The 25,000-nt window shown below is 50.7% G+C and overlaps 2 protein-coding genes across 4 annotated transcripts in view; one reads left to right on the top strand and one right to left on the bottom strand.

Moving 5' to 3' along the window:
* Nucleotides 1-528: 528 nt before the first annotated feature.
* On the top strand, nucleotides 529-6,264 carry lims2 (LIM and senescent cell antigen-like domains 2). Of its 2 annotated transcripts, none has more exons than NM_001020670.2 (11): nucleotides 529-720; nucleotides 2,166-2,325; nucleotides 2,442-2,508; nucleotides 2,582-2,702; nucleotides 2,780-2,926; nucleotides 3,161-3,311; nucleotides 3,452-3,544; nucleotides 3,653-3,701; nucleotides 3,793-3,868; nucleotides 5,820-5,962; nucleotides 6,133-6,264. In NM_001020670.2, the coding sequence occupies exons 1-10, from the start codon at nucleotides 587-589 to the stop codon at nucleotides 5,953-5,955; spliced, it is 1,134 nt and encodes a 377-aa protein (NP_001018506.2). In that variant the 5' UTR covers nucleotides 529-586; the 3' UTR covers nucleotides 5,956-5,962; nucleotides 6,133-6,264. The 2 variants fall into 2 exon arrangements, with proteins under 2 accessions (NP_001018506.2, XP_087122637.1); XM_087266511.1 differs by having other exon boundaries at nucleotides 569-1,313; nucleotides 1,544-2,325.
* Nucleotides 6,265-6,546: 282 nt separating this feature from the next.
* The window catches only part of ranbp2 (RAN binding protein 2), a 24,446-nt gene continuing 5,992 nt past the window's right edge, over nucleotides 6,547-25,000 (bottom strand). The window contains exons 9-30 of one of the 2 annotated variants that reach the window (XM_087267187.1): nucleotides 23,130-23,311; nucleotides 22,744-22,910; nucleotides 22,533-22,656; nucleotides 21,853-22,014; nucleotides 20,797-20,934; nucleotides 20,503-20,634; nucleotides 20,172-20,375; nucleotides 20,017-20,100; nucleotides 19,408-19,528; nucleotides 19,143-19,237; nucleotides 14,299-18,637; nucleotides 13,952-14,029; nucleotides 11,836-12,027; nucleotides 11,692-11,751; nucleotides 11,360-11,532; nucleotides 11,128-11,287; nucleotides 10,914-11,057; nucleotides 10,628-10,714; nucleotides 8,315-8,466; nucleotides 7,803-8,076; nucleotides 7,234-7,568; nucleotides 6,547-7,084 (exon numbers count right to left, since the gene is read on the bottom strand). In XM_087267187.1, the coding sequence (XP_087123313.1) occupies nucleotides 6,779-7,084; nucleotides 7,234-7,568; nucleotides 7,803-8,076; nucleotides 8,315-8,466; nucleotides 10,628-10,714; nucleotides 10,914-11,057; nucleotides 11,128-11,287; nucleotides 11,360-11,532; nucleotides 11,692-11,751; nucleotides 11,836-12,027; nucleotides 13,952-14,029; nucleotides 14,299-18,637; nucleotides 19,143-19,237; nucleotides 19,408-19,528; nucleotides 20,017-20,100; nucleotides 20,172-20,375; nucleotides 20,503-20,634; nucleotides 20,797-20,934; nucleotides 21,853-22,014; nucleotides 22,533-22,656; nucleotides 22,744-22,910; nucleotides 23,130-23,311 (7,709 nt within the window). In that variant the 3' untranslated portion in view covers nucleotides 6,547-6,778. The remainder of the gene's footprint in view (nucleotides 7,085-7,233; nucleotides 7,569-7,802; nucleotides 8,077-8,314; nucleotides 8,467-10,627; nucleotides 10,715-10,913; nucleotides 11,058-11,127; nucleotides 11,288-11,359; nucleotides 11,533-11,691; nucleotides 11,752-11,835; nucleotides 12,028-13,951; nucleotides 14,030-14,298; nucleotides 18,638-19,142; nucleotides 19,238-19,407; nucleotides 19,529-20,016; nucleotides 20,101-20,171; nucleotides 20,376-20,502; nucleotides 20,635-20,796; nucleotides 20,935-21,852; nucleotides 22,015-22,532; nucleotides 22,657-22,743; nucleotides 22,911-23,129; nucleotides 23,312-25,000) is intronic. The other variant, XM_087267188.1, reaches the window with a different exon arrangement.

Below are 25,000 nucleotides of genomic sequence, written 5' to 3'. Positions count from 1 at the left end.
AGGAGATTTGCATTTATTTTCTGCTCACTCTATTTTTTGTTTGCAAAACTATTTTATTTTGCAAGTAAATATGACCCTACACTGACTCCACACACCCCTGCTGGACACATCAGGAACTGCAGCACTCACTTACTCGGCCTCCTCAGACATATGTAGAGCAAAATTCTCTCTCTCTCACACACACACACACACCAGCTGTGAGAGAGCACACTGGTGTCTCCACTGTACTGACTATATTCTCTCTCCAAACCCTCACACTGATCAGCCCTTTTCCTCACAGAGACCAGAAACATGTCCTCATGCGCTCAAAATATACTGCTATTGCTATACTTGTGGGGAGTAGCAGGAGCTCCACATGAGCAGCTGCAGAGGGGTTATTTACAGACCCAGAGGAATGCTGTGTGTGTGTGTGTGTGTGTGTGTGTGTGTGTGTGTGTGTGTGTGTGTGTGTGTGTGTGTGTGTGTGTGTGTGTGTGTGTGTGTGTGTGTGTGTGTGTGTCTATCCTGAATTTAGCAGTAAGAGGCGGAGCGTCTCTCTCTGTATGTCTCCATCCGCTGGTCCAGTGTCAGTCTTTGGGTCTCCATGATGGAAGCAGAAGCAGAAGCTCCAGAGCTGGACGTCGACGGCCTCCAGCAGAACCAGACCGCAGGAGAACCCGAGGTTCCCAAACGCAGCGATGTCAAAGTCTACAAGGAGTTCTGCGACTTCTACGTGCGCTAGTGAGTCTCTTATTTCTCTTCAGTGTTCATCAGCGCGGCGTGAGCTCAGTTCTCCCGGAGACTCAGTGAAGCTGCACGTTCTCCATGGTTCAGGCCACTGGTGGAGCTTCAGCAGTGAACAGGAGTCCATGTTCTGCTCAGACATGAAGGAACACTTGAACAGCGCACTGTAACACACTGTAACACACACACACTGTAACATACTGTAACACACTGTAACACACACACACTGTAACTCACACACACACTGTAACACACTGTAACACACACTAACTCAGCGCTGCTGTGTGTTTCAGCAGTATATTGAGCTCGTGTGTAGAGCTGCGGTGCGGTGCTCTCTCTCTCTCTCTCTCTCTCTCTCTCTCTGTGTCTCCTTCAGCTGGATGTAGAGCCTCTTGACCTCCACTCAGTCTACAGGAGTCGGCAGCAGACGTCACTCATTCATCTCTGACTCCAGACTTCAGTCTTTTCGCTCTGCTTCAGTAGTCTTGCTCAGATCTGCTGCTCAGTCGCTGGTTCAGAGAGGTGTGTGTGCTGTCCTGAACAGAAACAGCGGCGCTCTGAGGTCAGACACACACCACATCACGTCTGCAGCTCTATTATTAACATGAGAGGAGGTGCAAACGCTCATCTGCCTCCAGCGTCTTCTGTTCTACAGTCATTAGCTGTTCATAACGCAGCACAGAGGTCTTAGAAAGACAGCGAGATGATCCTCATCCTGCACCTGCAGCCGCTAAGAGTCACTCCTGCACTGTAGAGTCGGGTGGACACAACCTCACACCGGCCCTTTCCCAACAGCAGGACCCAGTCCAGAACTGAGGAGTCTCTCTCAGGTGGAGGAGCACGAGCTGACCTCAAGACTGAACCCTGCTGTCCATCTGTGGATCACACAAGACCAGCTTTAAACAGCAAAGGGAACACCTGTGTGTGTGTGTGTGTGTGTAGTGGCTCTCAGACTGGGCTGGTTATAGACCCGTGTTGTAGACCTGTAGACAGGTGGGTTCCCCCAAACCCAGACTTCCCATCAAGAAGAGGGGGTCAACTGTGTTCAGAGACCAGTTGATCAAACCCATGATTGCTTACTGTTTGGACAGCAGCAGGAGTCAGGTGTCAGCCAGGAGAGACACGATGGGAGGGAAACACCCAACACATTCACCCAGAGCCACAGAAAGAGGAGCTGAGGGCATGTCCATCTAATCCCTCGCTCACTTGATGAACACACTTCACCATGGCATTGGGGATTCCCCTGAGGGAACAAGGGAGGGAAAGTTAACTAGTGAGGGTCTTAAAGTGGACTGGAACACAGCCTGGGTATAACTGGAGCAGGCAGGGTGATGAGGGAGTCTGGTGCCCCCTGCTGTAGAGGAGGAACCAGCTCCTGCTCAATGGTGCAAGCAGGAGAACATCACCAGTGTGTGTGTGTGTGTGTGTGTGTGTGTCCTCAGCAACATGACGAACGCGCTGGCGAACGCAGTGTGTGAGCGCTGTAAGAGCAGCTTCAGCCCCACAGAGAAGATGGTGAACAGTAATGGAGAGCTGTACCACGAGCAGTGCTTCACCTGCGCACAGTGCTTCCAGCAGCTCATCCAGGGGCTGTTCTACGAGGTAACACACACACACACGCACACGCGCACACACACGCACACACACACACACACACACACAGATTACTCTGTTGTCCTGATGTATGTGCGTCTTGTGTTCCCGCTGGTGTTGTGCAGTTTGAGGGCAGGAAATACTGTGAGCACGACTTCCAGATGCTGTTCGCCCCCTGCTGCCATCAGTGTGGTGAGTAGAGCAGACGATGATGAAGGAGGAGCAGAGGAGGAGGATGATGAACCAGTGAATGGTGTGTGTGCAGGTGAGTTTGTGGTGGGTCGGGTCATCAAGGCTATGAACAGCAGCTGGCACCCGGACTGCTTCTGCTGCGAGGTGTGTGAGGCGGTGCTGGCTGATGTGGGCTTCGTGAAGAGCGGCGGCCGGTGAGTGTGTGTGTGTGTGTGTGTGTGTGAGTGCGTGTGTGCGCTGCAGTCTCCGCTGACCCCTCTCTCCTCCACAGACCCCTGTGCCGCTCCTGCCACAGCCGTCAGAAGGCTCTCTCTCTGGGCAAACACGTCTGCCAGAAGTGCCTGTGTGTGGTGGAGGAGCCGCTGATGTACCGGAGCGACCCGTACCACCCCGACCACTTCAACTGCAGCCACTGCGGGTCTGTGTGTGTGTGTGTGTATTGGTGTATCGTGCTGCTGATCTCCTGTGTGTGTGTGTGTGTGTGTGTGTGTGTATTGGTGTATCGTGCTGCTGATCTCCTGTGTGTGTGTGTGTGTGTGTGTGTGTATTGGTGTATCGTGCTGCTGATCTCCTGTGTGTGTGTGTGTGTGTGTGTGTGTATTGGTGTATCGTGCTGCTGATCTCCTGTGTGTGTGTGTGTGTGCTCCTCCAGGAAGGAGCTGACAGCAGATGCGCGTGAGCTGAAGGGGGAGCTCTACTGTCTGCCCTGTCATGATAAGCTGGGCGTCCCCATCTGTGGAGCCTGCAGGAGACCAGTGGAGGGACGAGTGGTCAACGCCATGGGGAAACAGTGGCACGTGGAGGTACACACACACACACACACGCACACGCACGCACACACAGGACTGACTGACCCTTTATTCATCATTTAAGTGTGTGAAGCTGCTCTCTTTGTGTTTATGCATGCGTGTGTGTGTGTGTGTGTCTCTGTGTGTGTTTGCAGCACTTTGTGTGTGTAAAGTGTGAGAAGCCGTTCCTCGGCCATCGGCATTACGAGCGTAAGGGACTGGCGTACTGCGAGACTCACTATAACCAGGTATCAGAGCTCAGCTCATAACACACACACACACACACACACACACACACACACACACATTATAACACTGCAGTGACGGTGTGTGTGTGTGTTTCTGGTTCTCCACAGCTCTTCGGGGACGTCTGCTTTCAGTGTAACCGTGTGATCGAGGGTGACGGTGAGTTGCATTTACACTGAGTGTGTGTGTGTGTGTGTACCTGCTGACACTCAGACGCGTGCGTGTGTGTGTGTGTGTGTGTGTGTTTCAGTGGTGTCCGCGCTCAACAAGGCCTGGTGTGTCCGCTGCTTCAGCTGCTCCACCTGCACCTCCAGGCTCACACTCAAGTGCGTATCTGCCCTCACTAGTGCACTACACAGAGGAAACTACAGCTGCATCTGAAAGCACACACTTCTACACTATACAGTGGGACCGCCGAGCCTTGTGGTAGCCCACAGTGTTCTGTTGATCTGTGTGACGCCTCCTCATTAACACACACACACTGATAACGCTCGGATCAGACCTGAACCAGGCCAGAGCAGTTCCTGCCACACCAGCATCATCTCAAAGCCTGTCAAGCAGAATATGATGATGGACCGAGTCAAACGCAGCACTGAGGTCCAGTAACACTGACGGAAACGCAGGGCAGTGTAGTGTAGGGATGAGCTTATCATGCAGGCCCGTCCACTGCGCTGCTGCTTCTAGTGTCTCTGATAGAAACGGCAGGTGGGAAACGGGTCTATGATCGCCTGATTCTGTGATCAAGAGGTTTTTCACTCATACATATTGCTTCAGCTTAGTTCCTTCATTCATCAGGGGTCGCCACAGTGGAATGAACCACCAACTATTCCAGCATATGTTTTACATGGCCACAATCCATCACTGGGAAACACCAATATACACTCATTCACACACACACACACACACACACACACACACACACATAACCCTAACACATTCTCTCTCACACACACACACTCATACACTACGGCCAGTGTAGTTGATCAGTTCCCCTATAGTGCATGTGTTTGGACTGTGGAGGAAACCGGAGCACCCGGAGGAAACCCACACCAACACGGGGAGAACATGCAAACTCCACACAGAAACACCAACTGACCCAGCCGAGACTCAAACCAGTGACCTTCTTGCTGTGAGGTCAGAGTGCTGTGCACTGAGCCGCCGTGCCGCTGCTGCTGTGTTTTTAATAAGACGCTTAATGACAGCTGGTTTAACAGTTTTCAGGATGGGTCCTAAATTCAAGGATGAGTTGAAAACGTCAGGAACAGGTTCAGAAACGTGTGAGAACTGTTTTAATGATGTGGTGGGTTCAGGTTGTTGATTTGGAGGAGTTGACCAGTGTGGACAGTTCCTCCTCTCCTACTGCTGTGATCGGGACGCTGCAGGAGACTGATGGAGCTTACTCCTCTCTGATATCATCAGTCCTGCATGTGGACGATCATGTAGTCATCACTGCTGTGTTGAGCAACGCATGCTGATGCTTCATCTTCAGGCAGACTGGCCTCTGTGTTGAACAGGAGTGTACTCTCTTTAAAGACCAGACCTGTACTGTTGATTTCTCCATTGCCCGGCTGCTGTCTGTAAGGCGCGTGTGTGCTCATGTGTCATGTAATGGAGCAGCTGTGTCTAACGCTCTATTAAGGACAGAGTGGAGAGCTTCAGTTGCAGCGTCGAGCTCTTCTGGACTGCTGTGGAGATGAGGAAGATCAGGCAGATTACTGATGAAGTGATCTCCAGTGCTAGCGCTGATCCCTCTGCCATATTCATGAACAGAAGAGGATTCTGTAGAGCTGTCAGTGCTCAATAAACCAGATTAAACCGTGATCTGTTGACATCGCTCTGCTGCACAACATACCATGTGCTGATATGAGGTGTAGACATGCGGTTTCACTCCATCACAGCTGAGTGTGTGTAGGAAGGCCAGACTTAAAGTATCTTCTTCATCATCTACATGAATATTAACATCACCAACAACCAAACTAGATTTCAGATGAGAGATCAGCTGATTCTCTTGTAGTCGGTGTGCTGTCCTGCAGGCCTGAATACAGCTGCCAGTCCACATGTAGATGGAGATGTGTGGTGTACACAGCAGCAGTGGTGGTGGTGTTGACTACATCAGTGTAGAGCGAGTGTGTCTGAAGCAGATCACTGACGGACACTATAGACGTCACCATAACATGAAGCAACACCTCCACCTTTACATGTAGAGTCTTAGCGGGATATCTCCCTCATGAGTGCTCTGTGTGTGTGTGTGTGTGTGTGTGTGTGTGTGTGTTTTAGGGATAAGTTTGTGGAGATCGACCTGAAACCCGTCTGTAAACACTGCTATGAGCGAATGCCGGACGAGCTGAAGAGACGCCTGAGCCGAGAGCAAGAGTCCAGAGACAAGAGGAAGAGGAGACCCATGTGCCTGTGAGGACAAGGTCAGTACACGTACACACACACACACACACACACCTGATCAGCACTGAAACTAAATAATGCTGAAACTGAATAATAATTCTGAATATTGATCTGCTCTGTGTGTGTGTGTGTGTGTGTGTGTGTGTGTGTGTGTGTGTGTGTGTGTTTCGTTCACTGTGTTTGTTTGCAGGAAACGCCGGCTGAATAATCCAGCAGTTGACTGTGCTGATGACTGAAGCCCAGCGATGAACATCTACTGTGTGTGTGTGTGTGTGTTACTGTAATCTTCTTGATCCAGCACAGAATAAATCAGTGTAAAGCAGCAGTGGTCCAGTCTTCTGTCACCCGTGCGCTGTGCTGGTTTACCAGCTGAGCTCCTCCAGAGTGTGTGTGTGTCAGAAACGAATGTGCTCCACACACACACGACCCTGAAATACACACATTATTTTAGGATTTTCCTGCTTTAAACAGATGTAAAGCGCTGCTGGTGTGTGTTTATGTGTGTGTGTGTGTGTGTATATGTGTGTGTGTGTGTGTGTGTGTGTGTGTGTGCGCAGGAGACTCAACTTGCCTGATTAACACAGCATCAGAGAAAAGAGGAGCAGAAGGTTAATCTGATCATGTGTGTGTGTGTGTGTGTCTACAGAAGAGTGTATGAGCTTCATCAGCAAACACACACGCACACACACCTTCACACGTTTATTTAAAGAAAAAATAAGAATATTTCAATAGGAAAAGTGATGCAAAAACAGGCCATTGAAATCAACGTCCACCTCTACATGACAGGTACGGGGGTGTGTGTGTGTGTGTGTGTGTGTGTGTGTGTGTGTGTGTGGTCAGAGCTGTCCGCAGTGGTGTATGGTGATGGTGTGTGTGGGTTTGCCCTCTTTGGTGCCCATCTCTGCCAGTCTCCTGAGCACCTGCATGCCATCGGTGACGAAGCCGAAGGCGACGTGTTTGTAGTCCAGGTGCTCCGCCTTGCGCAGCGTGAGGAAGAACTGCGAGCTGTTGGAGTCTCTGCCGCGATTGGCCATGGAGAGCAGCCCTGGACCCGTGTGCCGCACCTCGAAGCTCTCATCCTCAAACGCATGACCATAGATGGAGCGCCCGCCGGTGCCGTCCTGATGCGTGATGTCCCCACCCTGCACACACACACACACACAACCCATCAGAAACACACACACATAAAACTAAAGTGTGAGTGTGTGTGTGTGTGAGTGAGTGTGAGTGTGAGAGTGTGAGTGTGAGAGTGTGTGTGTGTGTGTGTGTGTGTGTGCGTGTGTGTGCTGACCTGACACATGAAGTCGGGGATGATCCTGTGGAATATGGACCCGCTGTAGCCGAAGCCCTTCTCCCCGGTGCACAGCGCACGGAAGTTCTCTGCAGTTTTGGGCACGATGTGTGCGAACAGCTCCATGACGATCCTGCCGGCGTCCTCTCCGTCCACACACACATCGAAGAACACGCGTGGGTTTGACTCTCGCGACAGCGTCTCCGCTAGCGACACCTGCGCACTGTCCGCCTGCGACACACACCGCTGACAGTCCTCAAACACACGGCGGAAGCTCTGCGCCAGATCTGCAGACTTAAACTTCACTGCCAGCTGCTCCACCTTCCCATCACCCTCTGGAGGACACACACACACACACACACACACACACACACACACACACACACACACACACACACACACACACACACACACACACACACACACACACACACACACACACACACACACACACACACACACACACACACACACACACACACACACACACACACACACACACACGAGTGTGAGGAAACAATCTAGAGTAAGTGACTGTAGTGTGTGTGTGTGTGTGTGTGTGTGTGTACCGGCGTAGTCGGTGGCGGTCCAGACGAGAGCGTTGGCGCTGGAGTTCATGTGTGTGAGGGTGATGCCGCTGCTGATGGTATGGTTGGCGCACACCTTCAGCACCTGCTCTCTCCTCATCAGCAGCCTGTAGCTCTTCTTCTGCGGGTGGAACAGGATCTTCAGCTCGCCCACGCCGCGCTCCTTCCACTGCTGCAGATCTCGATCCCATCGGTACAGACGACACCGCTCCTTAAACAGGATCTCCTCATCCTCCTCGCCCGAACGCACCTCCACCTGCGGGAGACACACACACACACACACACACACACACACACACACACACACACACACACACACACACACACACACACACACACACACACACACACTCGTCATAACATAGGTCTCTGTGCTTGATGCATCTTCTTCTGTTCGCCTCCAGGTGCTCGTGACCGCTCTGGAGTTCAGCATAACAACATTTCAGCATGTGACAGCTGTCCATCACAGAGAGAACAGCAGTGCTCATCTGTACCTCTGGCAGAGAAACGATGGGCTCGAAGTGGATCTCGTCACTGTGGGGAGCTTCATCATCATCACCCTCATCATCATCATCTCTGTGTGTTTCAGCACGTGCTGCAGCTCCAAACACTGCTGCGCCCGCATTTGACCAGCTGAAGTTTTCATCTGCAGGAACACACACACACACACACACACACACACACACACACACACACACACACACACACACACACACACACACACACACACACACACACACACACACACACACACACACACACACACACACACACACACACACACACGTCAACAGTGCTCCTGCTGAATCCTAAGATTGAATCTCAGCTCGTGGACGTTTCCCAAACCCAAACCCCTCCATCTCTACATCACTTCCTGTCATTCCACTGTGCCGTCTACATGCTCTTCTCCCGGTGGGGAACCCTCGGGTGCTCGAGAACCGCTGCGTTACACTCGAGACATCAGCAGCTGACCAGACAACAGCTTCCCTTTGAGGAGAGTAGGCCAATACACACAGCGCTGGCCATTCTGTCTGTAGCTGCTGTTCTCTCCACATACCTATGAAGAGCCCTTAGCAGTCAACAGAGCTAAAGGCAGCACTGTCTTAAGACAGAGGAGCTTCAACCCAACGCCATCTAGTGGTCCAAATGGGTGTTGAGAAAGAGCCTCCAGGACAGCTGACAAATCTCTCAACAGCACCATCCTCTGCTCCCTTTATGAAATGACTTAAAGGAGGCCGACTGGCAGGTTGATTAACGCTGATGTGAGAGGCAGGAATAGCTGCTGAATAGAGCAAGCCTTCCCTTATTAACTAACCCTGTACAACACAACAGCTCCCTCACTGAACACCGGAGAGAGACTGTAGGACTCTGTTCAGAGCATTTGTCCAAGACTCACTCATGACTGTAAAGTGTGCGAGTGGATGAGGGTCTAGTGCTCTGTGTAGTGTGTTTGACTGATGAAGGCAGCCCTGCGGCTCTCGGGTTCCACCATTCCCTGGTCAGGCCCAGAGCGGTGTCTGTGTGAGGATGATAAGGGCTGGCCTGACAGCAGATGATCTATCTCTGTAACCCAGGGCCTGGTCGGCCAGCACCGTCCTATCAGTGCCAGTCTGACTACAGTGGGGGAGATTAAGCTCAGAGGAGGGAATGCATGAAGGAGGACATCTGGCCAAGGCTGGGCTAGAGCATCCACACCCAACAGTGCATCGACTTCTTTTAGAGAAGCGAACTCTGGGAATTTTCCTGTGAGGTGAAGAGATCTACTGTACCCTGACTGTACCTCTCCCAGATCTGCCTCACCACTGAGGATACAGTTTCCATTCCTGATACAGGAGGTTTCCGCTGGTCAGTAAACCCTCTCCCCTGTTCAACAGCCCTGGAAGAGGAGTCTCTCTGATGGGCAACAGCCTTGCAAATGAAGGGAGCATGTGTCTACCTGTACTCTGACGTAAGCAACCACTGTGGTGTTGTATGCAGTGGTGTTGTATTTACTCTAGCTGATGAGGGTGCGGTAGTTGCCTGTGTGGTAAACAGAGTTCAAAGGTTTCATCTTCTTGTTTTTCTGAGGGTGCTAGTTTCCCACATCTTCTCTACTTAATGCTCTCTCACCTGACACAGCTCAGCCAGTCACCCCAACTACTGACAGTAAACTTAAAGCATTTAGCGGGAACACTGACTGCGCCTCTGATAGATGGATGCTGCAAGTGGTTCCATCTTGCCATCTAAAACAATCTAGAAGGCAGGAGTAGAGCGCAGATTCGGAAGCTAGGTTGAACAGGTCGTAACCTTTTCCCACTGTAAACGTCCCATTCAGCTCCCTCCGTCTATAGGGCCATGGGCCTCTTGCAGGATACCGTCTGTTGAAAGGCAGAGTCACCTGCACCAGAGAGTCTCGACTGTGGGACCAGGAAAGCAGAATGGTCTTCCTCATCCTCAGATGGAATTGACCCATCACTCAGTTCTTTGTCCTCTGCTAGTGGAATGACCCAGGATTGGGCCTCACATGTCAGATCTTACTCTCAGCTGTCATTTTCACTGTCACTGAGACACAGTTAGTGCATGTTCGTGGGTCTGCGAGTGACGTTGGTTGTTTCGGGCTCATACACGATGCACACGGCATCAGGGACACAACCTCGACATGGCTGAGTGTAAAGGTAATCAAAAGACTCATCACAACATGCCAGCCGGCTGCACTCAGACACAGGGCTGCATGAGCAGGACACACACGCAGAACACACACTATTATGCAGTCTCCAAGCGAGGCTGTTCTCACTGCTCAACACTGCGAATCAGGTAAACAGGCTCACCTTTCTTCCCGAACGCGAACTCTCCTGAGGTCTTGGCCAGATCTGCGAATGAGAATGGGCTTGCAGTTGCAGATCCAAAGAAGATACCTGCCGAAACACAAAAACACAACTCTAACACACACAGCTGACCCCTAGCATAGGCTGGCTGCTCTGAGCCGCCGCTCGACAGGTCAACGCATCGGTGAACACTGCACACACATTTACACAGACCACGAGTTTAAAGAAGAGATTGTGTAACTACTACACATGAACACGATAAGCATGCAGTGCCGGGTCAGTGCTGTACCTGAGGGCTCAGTGGTGGAGCTGGGGTCAGCGGGGGTCAATGATGTACCTGAGGGCTCAGCTGAAGAGCTGGGGTCAGCGGGGGTCAATGATGTACCTGAGGGGTCAGCTGAAGAGCTGGGGTCAGTGGGAGTCAGCACTGTACCTGAGGGGTCAGAAGGGGTTAGTGTTGTACCTGAATGGTCAGCAAAGGAGCTGGAAGAACAATGCTGTACCTGAGGGATCAGCGGGGGTCAGATGTGCGGTGTCTGCACTGAAGCTGCTCTCACTGCTCCTCTTAGTAGACAGGTCAATCGGAGAGCTGCGGTCAGTCTTCTGGAGCTCCATGGTGCTACTGCTGGCCACTGATGCATCATGGGATGGATCCAGCCTGACCTGCTGACACAAACACACAGATGAGCAAGAGAAGCAGCAGCAGGGTCAGTGTGGTGAACGAGCAGCTCTCACCTGCGTTTGTGTCAGTGTGTCCGCCTGTGTGTGTGTGCTGCTGTCCTCTGCCCGCTCGGGCTCCAGGTCCGAGTCACTGCTGACGCCGCACAGGAATGTAGGAGGGAGGAGGAGACGCCTGGCCCTCTGCTCCTCATCTGCAGATGCTCGCTTCTCCCATACCAGCACACACTCTGCAGGAGCACAGAGAGAGACACACAGACGAAAACACATGATCACTCTCACAGATGCTCACAGGAAAGGTCAAGGTCTTGAAGATATTAACAGATATTAATTAGCAAAAATTAAAAAGTCTGTTCTAGTGTCAATGCCCTGCAGCAGAGGTGTGTTACCGTGATCATCTTCATACAGCTGTCCCTGAAGACTCCTCACAGCGCTCTCGAAATCTTCATCTGCGGGACGAGCAGAGAGAAACACTGATGAGTTCAGCATGCTTTAGTCACTTGCTGAGCTGCAACACACACAGCAGATATTACCGTCCTCCTCCTCCTCGCTGGTGTATCCGGGACGGTTCTTATAGCAGAAGAAGGTGTGCGGCAGAAGCAGTGAGGCCGCCAGATCTGCCTGTTCTCTTGTTGGCTGGCGCTCGAAGATCACCTCCAGATCATCATCATCATCATCATCATTATACAAGTCCTGCACGCTCTTCTGCTTCAGTGAAGGACAGGCTGAACACACACACACACACAAACACACACACACACACACACACAAACACACACACACACACACACAAACACACACACACAAAGAGCAAGTCTGTGTGAGGCAGGCAGTGGAAACCTAACACAAACACTGAACCACACTTAAACTACGGACGCACCGAAAAGACAATCCAGGGCCTTTAACTGGTCTAAAGTTAATTACACTGATTTGACAAACACAAGTCTATAAAAGAACCACGTTTTATCGACAGTGGGATAAAATCAGACCGTGAATCTACTTAAACCAGGGGTGTCCAAACTCAGTCCTGGAGGGCCAATGTCCTGCTGAGTTTAGCTCCAACTTGCTTCAACACACCTGCCCAGGTGTTTCTAGTATATCTAGTAAAAGCTTGATTGACTGCTTCAGGTGTGTTTGATTAGGGTTAGAGCTAATCTCTCCAGGACACCGGCCCTCCAGGACTGAGTGTGGACACCCCTGACTTAGACGGAACCCAGTGGTACAGGAGTGAAGAACAGGACAGCCACAGATCTCCACCGTACACTCAGATCAGTTCATCCTTTCTCTGCTGTGCTGCTCTTTAATCTGTTTATAATAGTGAAACCCTCCCCAAACCCAATCTGCAGGGGAAATGTGAGATGTGCAAAATCTACACCAATGATGCGGATGAGCAGGTTTAGTTGATGGAGTCTCTGCACAACATGCAGATCAACAACACACTGTTAGATGTTAGAGGACTGAACACACATCCACAAGCCCACACTCACACACAGAGTTTAGAGCCGTGTCCACTGCATAGGTGCACTACTGAGAGCGGAAGCACACCTTTAGTGTAATGAACTCTCTGCTCCTCGAGGCCAGTGGTGAAGTCAGAAAGACTATACGGAGGGGTGTTTGCGCAGCTCTAACTCATACAGCTGTGTGTTACCCTTTACAGTCTGATCCCTGTAGTACTAATAGGAGAAATACTGCAGCGCTATTTATGCATCTGTATTCCTGTATTTTGTAAATCCCCATGTGGGTCGTAATTGTTTCTCTGGGGTGCGTAAGAGATGTTCAGCATCTACAGGGGTGATTTGGTGATTTTAAAGCGGTTTAAATGCAGAATGTCTGTTCTCTCATCGCCTACAAAATAAATCACTGGCCAAATTACCTTCTGTTTTTCTGGACACACACTGATGTTGTGTGGTGATTTAATTGCCAGGTGAGTCTCGCAGTACGGTTGCACTTTGCAGCAATTTGCATTAAGAAAAAGTGGTGCAAAAATCATGTGCATTGAAAATTACACTACCGAAGAGCTAGAAAGTACAGATTACTGACCGTTATCTGAGCTTCCACAAAACCCTTTCATTTACTAAAAGAGATTTTTATGCTTGACTGATGTGATAATCGGGCTTAGTGAAAAAAGTTAAGGCAAACTCGCTCGCCTTGTTTACTGTTGGCTGCTAGGTCACTATAACACTGATGGAAACGCACCTAATTCACATTTGGGATTTTCAGGTTTCATTTCCCGCTTTCGGGACTACAATCCACACAACATTATCTTCAAACAAAAATGCTGAAGAGATTTTTCCTTTACAGACGCCTCATGAGAAAAAACTGGCATCTGAACAGGGCTAAAGGTGGTTAAGAGTAAGCACAAACACTGAAATCTTAGATATTAGATCTCATCTGCGGGCTAAAACAGCTCTATTCATCACAGAAAACCACAACGGAAGACTCAATCCAGGAAAACTGCAACAACACAGACCAAAAGACAGCTCAGAGTTCACCTGCAGCAGACAGGAGACCCTCACTGCTGAAACCCACTGGAGTCTCACACACACGGCTCATTGTTATTCATGCAGACGTCTGGACTGGGCCAGAGAAACACTAAGGTTAACACTCAGACCCGCTCATGCTAAACACCTCCAGCTTTACCACAAATACCTTGGGCTTCAAACTGGGCATCTGATGTGCAGGTCCAAAATGCCATAGGATTATCTTTGAAAAGCCTAAAATCCAAACCTAAAGAAAGACTTGGGTTTATGTTCTTGAAGATCTTGCATTTATCTCAGGAACTGAGCCAAAGGTGAAACCATACAACAGATGGGAAGATGAGGATAGTTCTTTTCCTTTTGGCAAAAACACATAAACAAACTCTGCCACTTTTAGAGTGAACTTGATTAGAGTTATCTATAACTAAAACAGCATGATCGTGGCCCTTTGGCAGAATGGGTGGACACCCCTGATCTAAACCAAGAGATTTGAGTAATGGGTTATAGAATACGACTTACTTTTGGTTGGTAAGCTGAAAGGAGTGCCAGCCTGGCTGGAGGTCACTGCAGAGGTCTTCAGTCTGGATTCTCCACTGTCCTCATCTGCTGTCCGGACAGGAGAAACCGCAGAATTCTCTTTTGGGCTGCCAAAGATCTTCTGCACAGAGTCTGAGCCAAACACAAACTTGGGTGGAGAGACCACAGTCTTGCTGACCGGAGTGGAAAACTCTGCTGGGGGCGTCCGCTCAGGTTTTGGACTGCTATGCTCTGGAAGTCCGGAAGGCTCTTTAGTGGTCTCCTCCAGCACAGCCACAGCCGCCTGGCCGCAGATCGACTCTTGGATGAAGGACGCTTCTCGGGCAGATCGTGGGTTCAGCAGAGTGTCTCTGTCCAGTGCAGTCTTGGCCTCTTCAAAGACGTCTCTGAAAATGCTGGCAGTGTCCTGCAGTTTGAAGCGCACCGCCAGCTGCTCCACTTTACCCTGCCCTTCAGCAAAGTCAAAGGCACTCCAGATCCAGGCCTTCTCCGCGCCCTTCATGGGCTCCAGCTTCATGCTTGAGTCGATCCAGTGATTTGCACACAGTTTGAGCACCTGGTCTCGTCTCATCACAAGCCTGACGCGCTTTGTTTCGTAGTGTTGAAGTATTTTAAGGTCTCCTATACCTCTCTCCTTCCACTGACTAAGAGTTTTGTCGTATCGGTATAATTTGGCACGGTGACTAAACAGCACCTGCTCGTCCTCCTCTCCGGTCGAGACCTCGACCAGGTCAGGCATGGGTACCACCGGCTCGAAGTACTGTCCATCCCGCTCCTCCTCCTGAGAGGTGTCCTGCTCGTCATCTGTGCCCACTGATGCCTGACTCTGGTTCAGCTTACACGGAGACTTGGAGGGGCTGAGAATAGGCTGAAAGCTGAAACTGAAGCCTGTGGTCGATTCGCCAAAGCGGAATAAACTCTTAGCGACTGTGTCCGGCTGCACAGAAGCATCACTTGCTGAGGGTTTAGTGTAGCTTTTCAGCGCTCCCTCCCGCAGATCATAATTATCCCATTCTAATGCAGTGCTGGTAGTCTCCGAGTCCAGCTTGACGATAACTGAAGAGGTGCTGTCCGCCGTAACACTACTCTCTTCCTCCTTGCTCTGGGGAGTCAAGAATGATTTGAGGTCCTTGAGACCAGATTTCATTTCTTCAGCTTTCTGTATAAGGTGAGCCGTCCTGCCAGTGTTGACCAGCTTGTGAGGCGTCTGTAAAGGAATATCCAAAAGCAGCCGCTGACACTCCTCAAACCTTTGCTTAAACTCTTCAGCAAGCTCCGGCGTCTTGAATTTTGCAGCAAGTTGCTCTAATCTTGCATCTCCATCTGAAAAATCGCTGGCCAACCACATCCAGGCCCGATCGGATCCTGCAAGTGGCTTCAGGTTCATGGTGGTGGTGATCCAGTGGTTGGCGCACACCTTCAGCACCTGCTCTCTCCGCATGAGCACTCGCAGTTTCCCATTCTGGTTGTTTTTCAGCAGTTTAAGGTTGCCAACTCCTCTCTCTTTCCACTGACTCGTCTCTGGATCAAATCTGAAGAGTTTGACCCGTTGCGAATACAGGATTTTCTCATCTTCTTCCCCTGTGACCAGATCAACCTTATCCGGCATCTGAACGACAGGTTCAAACTGAATATCATCATTCTCCTCTGTTCTGTACATTTCGTCCTCTTGATCGGCGGAGGTATCTGGTTTAGGAAGCACTGTGAAGAGCTGCTGGCCGGCCCCTGCAAAGCCTCTGAAAGAGGGATCCTGCTGGCCGAACTGAAAACCTTCCTTAGAGGACTTGGCCAGGTCTGCAAAGCTGAAGGTGTCGGCCTTTCCGCTAATGAGAGGATTATCATCATGAGCGCTGGTGTCTGCAGAATCATCTGAGGAACTCTGGATGGCTTCTTTCTCCTTCTCTTTGTGAAGTTCTGCAATATTTTTGAGGAGGTCAGATGCGGAGCTAGTTTGTGGCTGTGTGTCGGATGCCTTCGTCTGAGGTTCAGTAATGCCAAACTTAAATCCTTCACCAGGTGCTGGCATTGAGAATGAGAAATTAGAGCTGCTTGATGATTTATCAGCTTGAGTGGAGGAGGACGCAAACTTAAAGCCCTCTGAAGAGGATTTTTCTGTACTTGTGCCAAACTGAAATGCAGGGCCTGCAGTGAAGCTGCTCTTAAAGCCGGTGGCGGCAGGCTGGCTGCTAGAACTGCCAAAACTGAAGCTGAAAGTGGAGCTGGACGGTGCTGATGAGGTCTTGCTCTTCATGTTGGGGTTCGCCGTCTGACATGAAACACAGTGGCTAGATTCGCCTTCATTTCTCACCAGGCAGGCGTCACAGTCCCACTGCCCAGCTTTCTTTCCAAACATAGCTGCTAACCCAGTCTTCGGTGTGCTGCAGGGGGTATTGCAGGAAACACATTCAGTGGCGGACGCATCGTTCCTCACCAAGCAGCAGTCACAGTCCCATTGACCATCTTTCTTGGCAAACTGAGAACCGAACCCAGGGGTCAAGGAGAATGCTGGTGTCGGGGAAACTTTGGTGTTTTGCTTAGTATCTGCAGGTATGCTCTTCTTATCAGTCTGAGAGGCAAAGCCAAGTGGGGTCACTGCGGCATTACTTGACCCAAAACTAAAAGAAGCTGGTATTTGAGATCCAAATGCTGAGCCTTTTGTGCTGCCATCTGTGAAGGAAGTGCTTTTGGCAGAATCTGCAGGAAGTCCAAAAGAGAAGACTTTGGCAGGGGGAGCCAGCGACACGGAGCTCTTGATTTGCTCCGCAGGTTTGCCTTTAGCTGAAGGTGCCGGGCTGCTGCAGGCCACACACGCTACAGAGGCAGGAGAGTTCCGGACACAGCACGTCTCGCAGTCCCATTCACCATCCTTCTTGGAAAACCGGATCTTAAGTTCTGACTCTTTAGATGCAACCAGAGGCTTCGGCAATGCTGAGCTCTTGATTTGCTCCGCAGGTTTGCCTTTAGCTGAAGGTGCCGGGCTGCCGCAGGCTACACACACTGCAGATGCAGGAGCGTTCCGGACACAGCACGTCTCGCAGTCCCATTCACCTTCCTTCTTGGAAAACCGGATCTTAAGATCTGACTCTTTAGATGCAATCGGAGGCTTTAGCAATTCACTTGTCTTTTCCAGCAGTGGGCCTTGTGCAGAAATAAATTTCTGAGCCTCCTCAAATTTCACTTTAAACAGTGCTGCATCATCTGCCGTTTTAAAGCGAATGGCCAACTGCTCGGTCTTTGGCATTTCATCTGCATAATCCATGGCGTACCACACCCAGGACTTGTCGGACCCAGCATTGGGTTTTAGGGCCATGTCTGCAGTGATATAGTGATTAGCGCAGATTTTGAGGACCTGCTCCCTCCTCATCAGCAGGCGAACTTTCCCAGATGTTTTGTGCTTCAGGATCTTGATGCTGCCTATCCCTCTCTCCTTCCACTCTTTAGTGTCTGCGTCGAACCGGAACAGCTTTGCTCTCTTGCAGAACATTTCCTCTTCCTCCTCTTCGCCGGTTTTCACATCCACCTTGTCAGGCAGAGGCACGATGGGCTCGAAGTGAGGGCCGTCCTCGTCCTCCTCCACATGTGTGCTGTCGTTATCACTGTCTCCGCTTTTCTCCTCAGCAGCGCCCAGCACTGGTTTGGCTCCACTTGTAAAGCTAAATGGGTCAGTGTTGCCAAAAATATTCATTTTGCTCTGAGAACCATCAGTGAATGAAAATCCTGTGGCGTTTTTACTCCCAAAGGTGAAGACTCCGGTCTGCTCATGGCTCTGCTTTGGCTCTGACGGTCCATCTGTTTTGGGAGGAATATCTGAGGTCAGCAGGCCCAGCAGGCTCTCGCTGTTTTTCCTCTGGGAGGAGGAGAATGTGAAGTCGCCATCATTGGACTTGAAATTGGAGTTGAACTTGAACGCAGTCGAGGTTGTAGTGGTGGATGTTGATGGAGCCACAATGACGCCCCCAAAGTGTGGAACCTTGGAGACTTCAGGAGTGAACTGCGGCCCGAGGCTGGTCCGGGCCTCCGTCTTGCTCTCGCTGCTCCTAGACGGCTGCATAGACGCTGCAGCGTTGGGCTTGGTGAAGTATCCTGGCTCAGGTAATGTAGGATTGACGGTAGGCTGAGGAACGCTGTGGGCGTAATACTCTTCGCTGTACGGGGACAGTAGAGACGTGGCTGGAGACTCAAAGCGAATGGGCGCACCGAACACCTGCTCCTGAGGGTACATGCAGGCCGGTGTGGACTGCAGCGGCGGAGTATGTGTTTGCTGCTGGTAGCTGTACATGTGTTGCTGTGGAGGAAGACGGTTCATCCCGTACACCGGACCCTGCGGAGGAACACAAACAATCACTGTGAGTCCTCAGATCCTTTTCCTAATTACAATAAACAACCCTCTACACTGGTAATCAATCAATCACGTATGTAAACATGCTGGGCCTACTGGAAGTGTATTGATAGCCGATAAATAATAATTGGTTAGACAGAAAGTGTCGAGTCTTTTAAGAAGTCAGTAGCTGGCCTGCAGTGAACGGTCATTCCTGTTTATATAAAGTGTTACTGGAGGCTGAGCACAAGTCTTACAAATAAATCATATACGGGTTTATGCTTTCATGAACACATGTTTCCTTCAGGAGCGCCGGGAACAACACTCTAAAGTTTTACATTTCCATTGGCTAGAGTTGATGTATTAATCATCCGCATCCTGATCAGACTGAGTGAACGCAGGCAGTGCGATTAATATTTAGGAGAACAGCAGATGATCTGAAGTAGTGACCTGAAGTAGTGGTCACAGGCGTGTAGAGGGTTGCACACAGCTGTAAACGCTGCATTACCTTTGTGGGAGTGACGTTTGCAGCAGGGCGAAGAAGATACTGAGAGTTATACGCCGGAGACTGGCTGTAGTACCCAGAGGGACCTGTGGTAGAGACTGAGAGAAAAGGGGGAAGAGAATGAGTTCCTTCAGTCTGGTGTTCATGCAAAAGCGTGAGTTTGAATAAGCACAGCTCACAGTGTGTGTGTGTGTGTGTGTGTGTGTGTGTGTGTGTGTGAATACTGAAACTGAGCAGATCTGAGACTCAGGGTGTATGCAGGACTGACCGGTTAGAGGAACGCCGTGGAAGGTCTGTGCCGCAGGAAACCCCTCTGTGTTCTCTGGATATATGCGGTATGAGGAGCCGGTGCTGTCGGCGGGGTTCTGCCGCAGGTCATGAACCTCATTCTGCAGCAGAAAAACACGAGATATTACAGACATTACATATATCATTATCACAGCTGCACTCACTCACTCACTCACTCACTCACTCACTCACTCACTCACTCACTCACTCACTCACTCACTCACTCACTCACTCACTCACTCACTCACTCACTCACTCACGCAGTATTCAGCTCAGCCACTGCATCTGATTTATGCCATTTGAACAGCATTATTTAATGAACTCTCGAAACTCGGAGAGTAACTGTTATCATTATTATTATCATTATTGCTGTGAGATAAACTGTGAGCATCTGTTATTAGGGAGAAATTCTCAATCAATGTTTTTTTTTTATTCTGTGGGAAAAACGAGCCTCTGCATCATTACTAGCACTGCAGAACTCTGTAGTGTGTGTGTGTGTCTGTTAGTGGGTATGAGTTCATATGAGTATGTGTGTGTGTGTGTGTGTGTGTTCTAGAAGCAGCAGTACTCAGGTGAGCTGTACACTGACCTTCAGGGCCTCCACCTGCTGGCACAGCATCTGCAGCAGAGACTTCTGGTCCTCGGCCCAGTGCGGAGGCGTCTTGGGGGAGAACTGCAGACACAGGGGAGTGTGAGTAACCCAGCAGAACAATAACCCAGCAGATTAACCCAGCCCAGACTCACGGTGGGTCTCCTGGCGGGCGATGCGGAGCTCTTGGCTGGGGAGGGAGTGCCGAGTGCGTGCTGGGCTTCAGCGGGCCGGCCAGGGCTGGAGGTGCGGGGGAACTCCACCTGCTGCGGCTCCACCTGCTGCTCCACTCCATCCTCCTCCAGCTGCTGAGACACCTCCTTCAGCAGATCCAGCACCTCCTCCATTCCCACCGGCAGCTGCAGTACAACACACACACACACACTCGGTTCAGAGGTCAGCTCACACACACAACTAAGAGGTCAGCTGTGTGTGTGTGTGTGTGTGTGTGTGTGTGTGTGTGTGTTTGTGTGTGTGTGTGTGTACCCTCTCCATGTCCTCTGTGCTGGCCTGGCAAATCTTCATCAGGTATTTCTGGAACTGCAGCAGGAAGTTGGTGCAGCGGCCCTGTGTTTCTTCCAAGCCGTTTCCTGCTTCCTCCACCAGCCGCTGGTAGATCTGCACACACACAAACAGCACCATCATCATCATCATCAGTAGAAACACACTGATGTAACAGTTGAACAAAACACAGAATGTTGTGTGTGTGTGTGTGTGTGTGTGTGTGTGTGTGTGTGTGTGTTTGAGGGGGCAGAGCCGGTCAGACACAGGTAAGCTCACCTTGGCCAGCTGCCAGTCAGAGCCCACAGTGTTGATCTGCTCCAGCTGAGCGATGGCCTCCTCTGTGCTACCCTCAATGTCCAGCAGGACGGCAGCGCTGAGACTGACCTCCTGCTGCAGCGCACACACCTCAGCAGCCTGAAGAACACACACACAGCATTGGAGACAGTGTGTGAGCAGCTGCTGTGTGAGCAGTGCTTCTTATATGTGTGAAGGACCCGTACGGCTTCACTCTTACTTCTCTTCGAGTGAGAATGAAGTCGACCGCAGCCACACCAGACCATAGCAGAGACACAAGTCTGATAAAGGGGATCCGCACCGAACCGCTCAATGGAGAAGAGGCATTACAGCCAGTTTCCACTGAGAGGTAGAGTGCGGGTCACCTTTATCAGGCTTGCGTTTCCACTGCCAAAAGGGTACTCTTATAGTGTGTGTGGTGTACGACAAAGTTTCAGACGATTTTTTTTACCAGAGGAATGATCACGAGCAGGTTATTAATATGAGCTCAAGAATTTCCTTATTTCTAACACAGACGTGCAGCGAGCTCTCTGAGGAACGTGAAGCCGCTCACACTTTTAGAAGAGCCTGTGAACAACAACAGGACACGGCAGATTCTGCTCTTGGCTTTGTGGCTGTTCATCAAGACGACGACAAGGATTGTCTGATCTCAGGTCGACCGTGGCTTGTTATTATATGTATATATTATTATGCTGTAATGTCTCTGCTGTGTATTTAAAAATGCCGCTTCCTTTGTTTTCATTCTCCTGCTTCAGCGAGTGAATATTCTCTGTAAACCAATAGCGTTCAGCTGTGCTTCAAGCTCCGCCTTTTGGTACTCTTTGTGTCATGCCAGTACCCTTTGCAATGGGTGACCAAAAAATGGTATGGTACAGTTCGCTTTTGGATACCTTTTAACAGTGGAAACGGCCATATAAGTGCACCGAATCGTCCCTTACCACTCAATGGAAACGGGTCATAAGAATCAATCTCACACACACACACACACACACACACACACACACACACACACACACACACACACACACACACACACACCTGTATGTCTCTGCTCCTGAAGTGTGGGAACAGCGGCTCCAGAGGCTCTGGGATGCTGCGCTTGTTGCAGATTTTCTCCAGCAGGGGGAGCAGCAGCTTCCAGTAGTGCACACTGCGGCCCGCATAATCCCTCTGCTCATAGTAGGAGTTAGTGCGCTCGCCCTGATGAACACACACACACACACACACACACACAGCTGATGGAGAGCGACTGGGATGGACAATATGGACTTACAACTTACAACCACATCATTTTCTGGTCCTCCTTCTGATCTTAATTACTGATATAAATTCATATTCACTGAGATGAAACAGTGACCTGTACCTCCAGAGAAAAACACTTGTACATATTTATAATGGTAAAAGAAAAGTGTTGAACCCTTCTTGCATAACCAAACACACCGCAGCAGATGACCAAGCTCAAACACAGCAGATGTGGTCAGGAATACACTACAATAAGAGTTCCAGACCTCAGTGAACCCTGCAATACTATCATTTCTCTCTCATTCATACAGGACACTAGAGGGCGCCGTCACGCATACCCTCCACATGTAGATTACTGCAGAACAGACATCAGCCTCACTGCAGGACAGCACAGAGGACGGACCACATAAACAGATCAAACATGCAGACAACACACACACTTGTGGCGTTAATATCAGAGTTATTATCAGACGTACCGCTGCAGCCAGATGCCGAGCCCAGTGGACGAGCAGTGCCGGCTGGAGCCCGTGCTTCTCTGCGCCTCGTAACATTCCTAGCCCATGCTGAACTACCATTCGCAGCTTAGCAGAGGAGCCCGGCCTGCGGGAACACACACAGCAGAGTCAATACACACACACAACACACTGGCACACACATACACACTCTCTAGCCTGCGGCCGTACTCACTGCGCCCTCTTGTGGATGAGGTTGTATACGGCGTCCCACCATTCCCTCTGCCTGGCGGTGGACAGCAGCTTCATCAGCGGAAGCGGCAGACAGCGGGGCGCAGACGACACACACTCACACTCCTGCAGCTGCGCCTCACAGGTGAACACCACACCGCTTACAAACACCTGCGCACACACACACACACACACACAGTAGAAGTTATGTCTAAGTTAGACTCTGCCAGATGTGCTCAGTGGAGACATCATGACTGTAAAGGATGATCATGCTGAAGTGACCCCTGATGGAGACACTGCTGGATGAGAAGCTGAGCTGAGCGTTTCTGTCATGTGCTCTGTCTGTGTACTGCTGGACAGGTAGAGCAGTGTTAGCTGTATTTGACACACCTCTAAGTCCAGCAGGCAGAGGGACTCGGGGGCGCTGGTGTCCAGTTTGGAGGTCTCCAGAGGCAGGCGCGGGAACAGGAGCTTCAACCACTGCTGCAGGTCAACAGTCTGCTCCATCAGCCTCCACTGCAGAGCCAACCATACCAGCTGCTGGAGGTCCCCTGCACACTGCTGCACACACCCTGAGGAGAGAGAGAGAGTGAACACACACACACACACACACACACACACACACACTCTCCAGCTCAGCATTCAACACAATAATCCCACATCAGCTCACTGATAAGCTCAACCTGCTGGGCCTTAAAGCCTCCTTCTGCAACTGGATCCCAGACTTTACAACTGGAGACCTCAGTCAGTGCGCGAGGCCACCACACCTAAAGCAGTCCCTCACGGAGCTCAGGTGTACAACAGGTGTACCGCAGGGCTGTGTGCTCGGCCCGCTGCTCTCCACACCGCTGCTGACCCACCACTGCACTGACGGGTTCAGCTCAGACCAGCATCAGGTGTGCTGACGACACAGTGGAAGGTCTCATTAGCAACATTGGTGAAACGCTTTAAAGAGAGCAACTACAGAGTGACACTAACAACTGCTCAGTGTGGGAAAGACAGAGGAGGCTGCGATGGACGTCAGGAGGAGCTCTATCAACCCACTGAGCCTCGAGTGGAAGAGTCAGCAGCACTATGCTCACGGAGCTCCACATCTCAGAGCATCTCCAACACCATCTTGCTCCAAAATGGCACAACAACACTTGCACTTTCACAACCAGCTGAAAAGTGTTTCCCTCCACCCGTCCCCACCACTTTCTACAGAGCAAACCTTGAGAGTGTGCTGACCCGCTGCATCACCGTCTGGTGCAGGAACTGTTCCCTTCACAGTGCCCCAGCAAATCCAAGTGCAAACCTAAAAGGTCTTTGGTGACAGGTCAGACCTGCTAAGACATTGAGGAGCCTCACCCTGGAGTCAGGCCTGGGGTTGGGGCTTGTATGAGAGCACCTGGTGGCCAGGTTTTCTCTAACAAAACCTGCCTTGGCTCAGCCTGAAGGAGTGATGAGGGATCATCTTACTGTAAGGATTGTGAAACAGGCAGTGTTCAAACGTCAGGACCATTACAACCTGATTATCAGGCACAGGAACGGGCTCTTGGGGCATGAAATGTCACCTCACTTGAAGGTAAGAAGCCCAAGCTAGTGCAGGAGGTTGAACGGTAATGACTAGAGATAGTCGAGCCCACCTCCACACACAGCTTGGGCTCGGGAACTAAACTTCTTGAGAAGGGCTGGAATTCTGTGGAGTTGCCCACGATGAGAGGCGCTGGGATGGTGAGGGCTTGCTTTCAGCTTTCCCACTTTGTCACCATGTGTTAGAGTTTGCCCCAGTGAAGAAGAGGGTCGCCTCCCTGTGCCTTTGGGTCAGGGATAGGTCTCTCTCTGTAGTTTGTGCCTATAGGCCGAACACCAGTGCAGAGTGCCCAGCCTTCTTGAAGTCCTTGGGAGGAGTGCTGGAAGGTGCTCAGACAGCAGTTCCAGAAAGACACTGTTTACAGCAGAAGTGGGGAGCTGTCGACCTCGACTGCAGATGTTGTTGGACGGTGGAAGGAATACTGTGCGGATCTCCTCAATATCACAGCAGAAGCAGAGACTGGGTGGAAGGATGGATTCACACATTACCCAAGCTGAGGTCACTGGGGTAGTCTGCAAGCTCCGCAGTGGCAAAGCGACAGGTGGATGACATGCAACCTGTGCATCTCAAGTCTCTGGATATTGTGGGGCTGTCTTGGCTGACACGGCTCTACAATATCACACAAAGGTTGGGGACAGTACCTCTGAACTGGGCATCTGTGGTGGTAGTTCTTATTTTAAAAAGAGGG

Source organism: Danio rerio, chromosome 9 (genome assembly GCF_052040795.2).
Source record: "Danio rerio strain M-AB ecotype USA chromosome 9, GRCz13ab, whole genome shotgun sequence".
Classification (NCBI taxonomy): Eukaryota; Metazoa; Chordata; class Actinopteri; order Cypriniformes; family Danionidae; genus Danio; species Danio rerio.
Note: the sequence above shows the minus strand (reverse complement) of the source record. Positions and strands in the feature narration are given on the sequence as shown.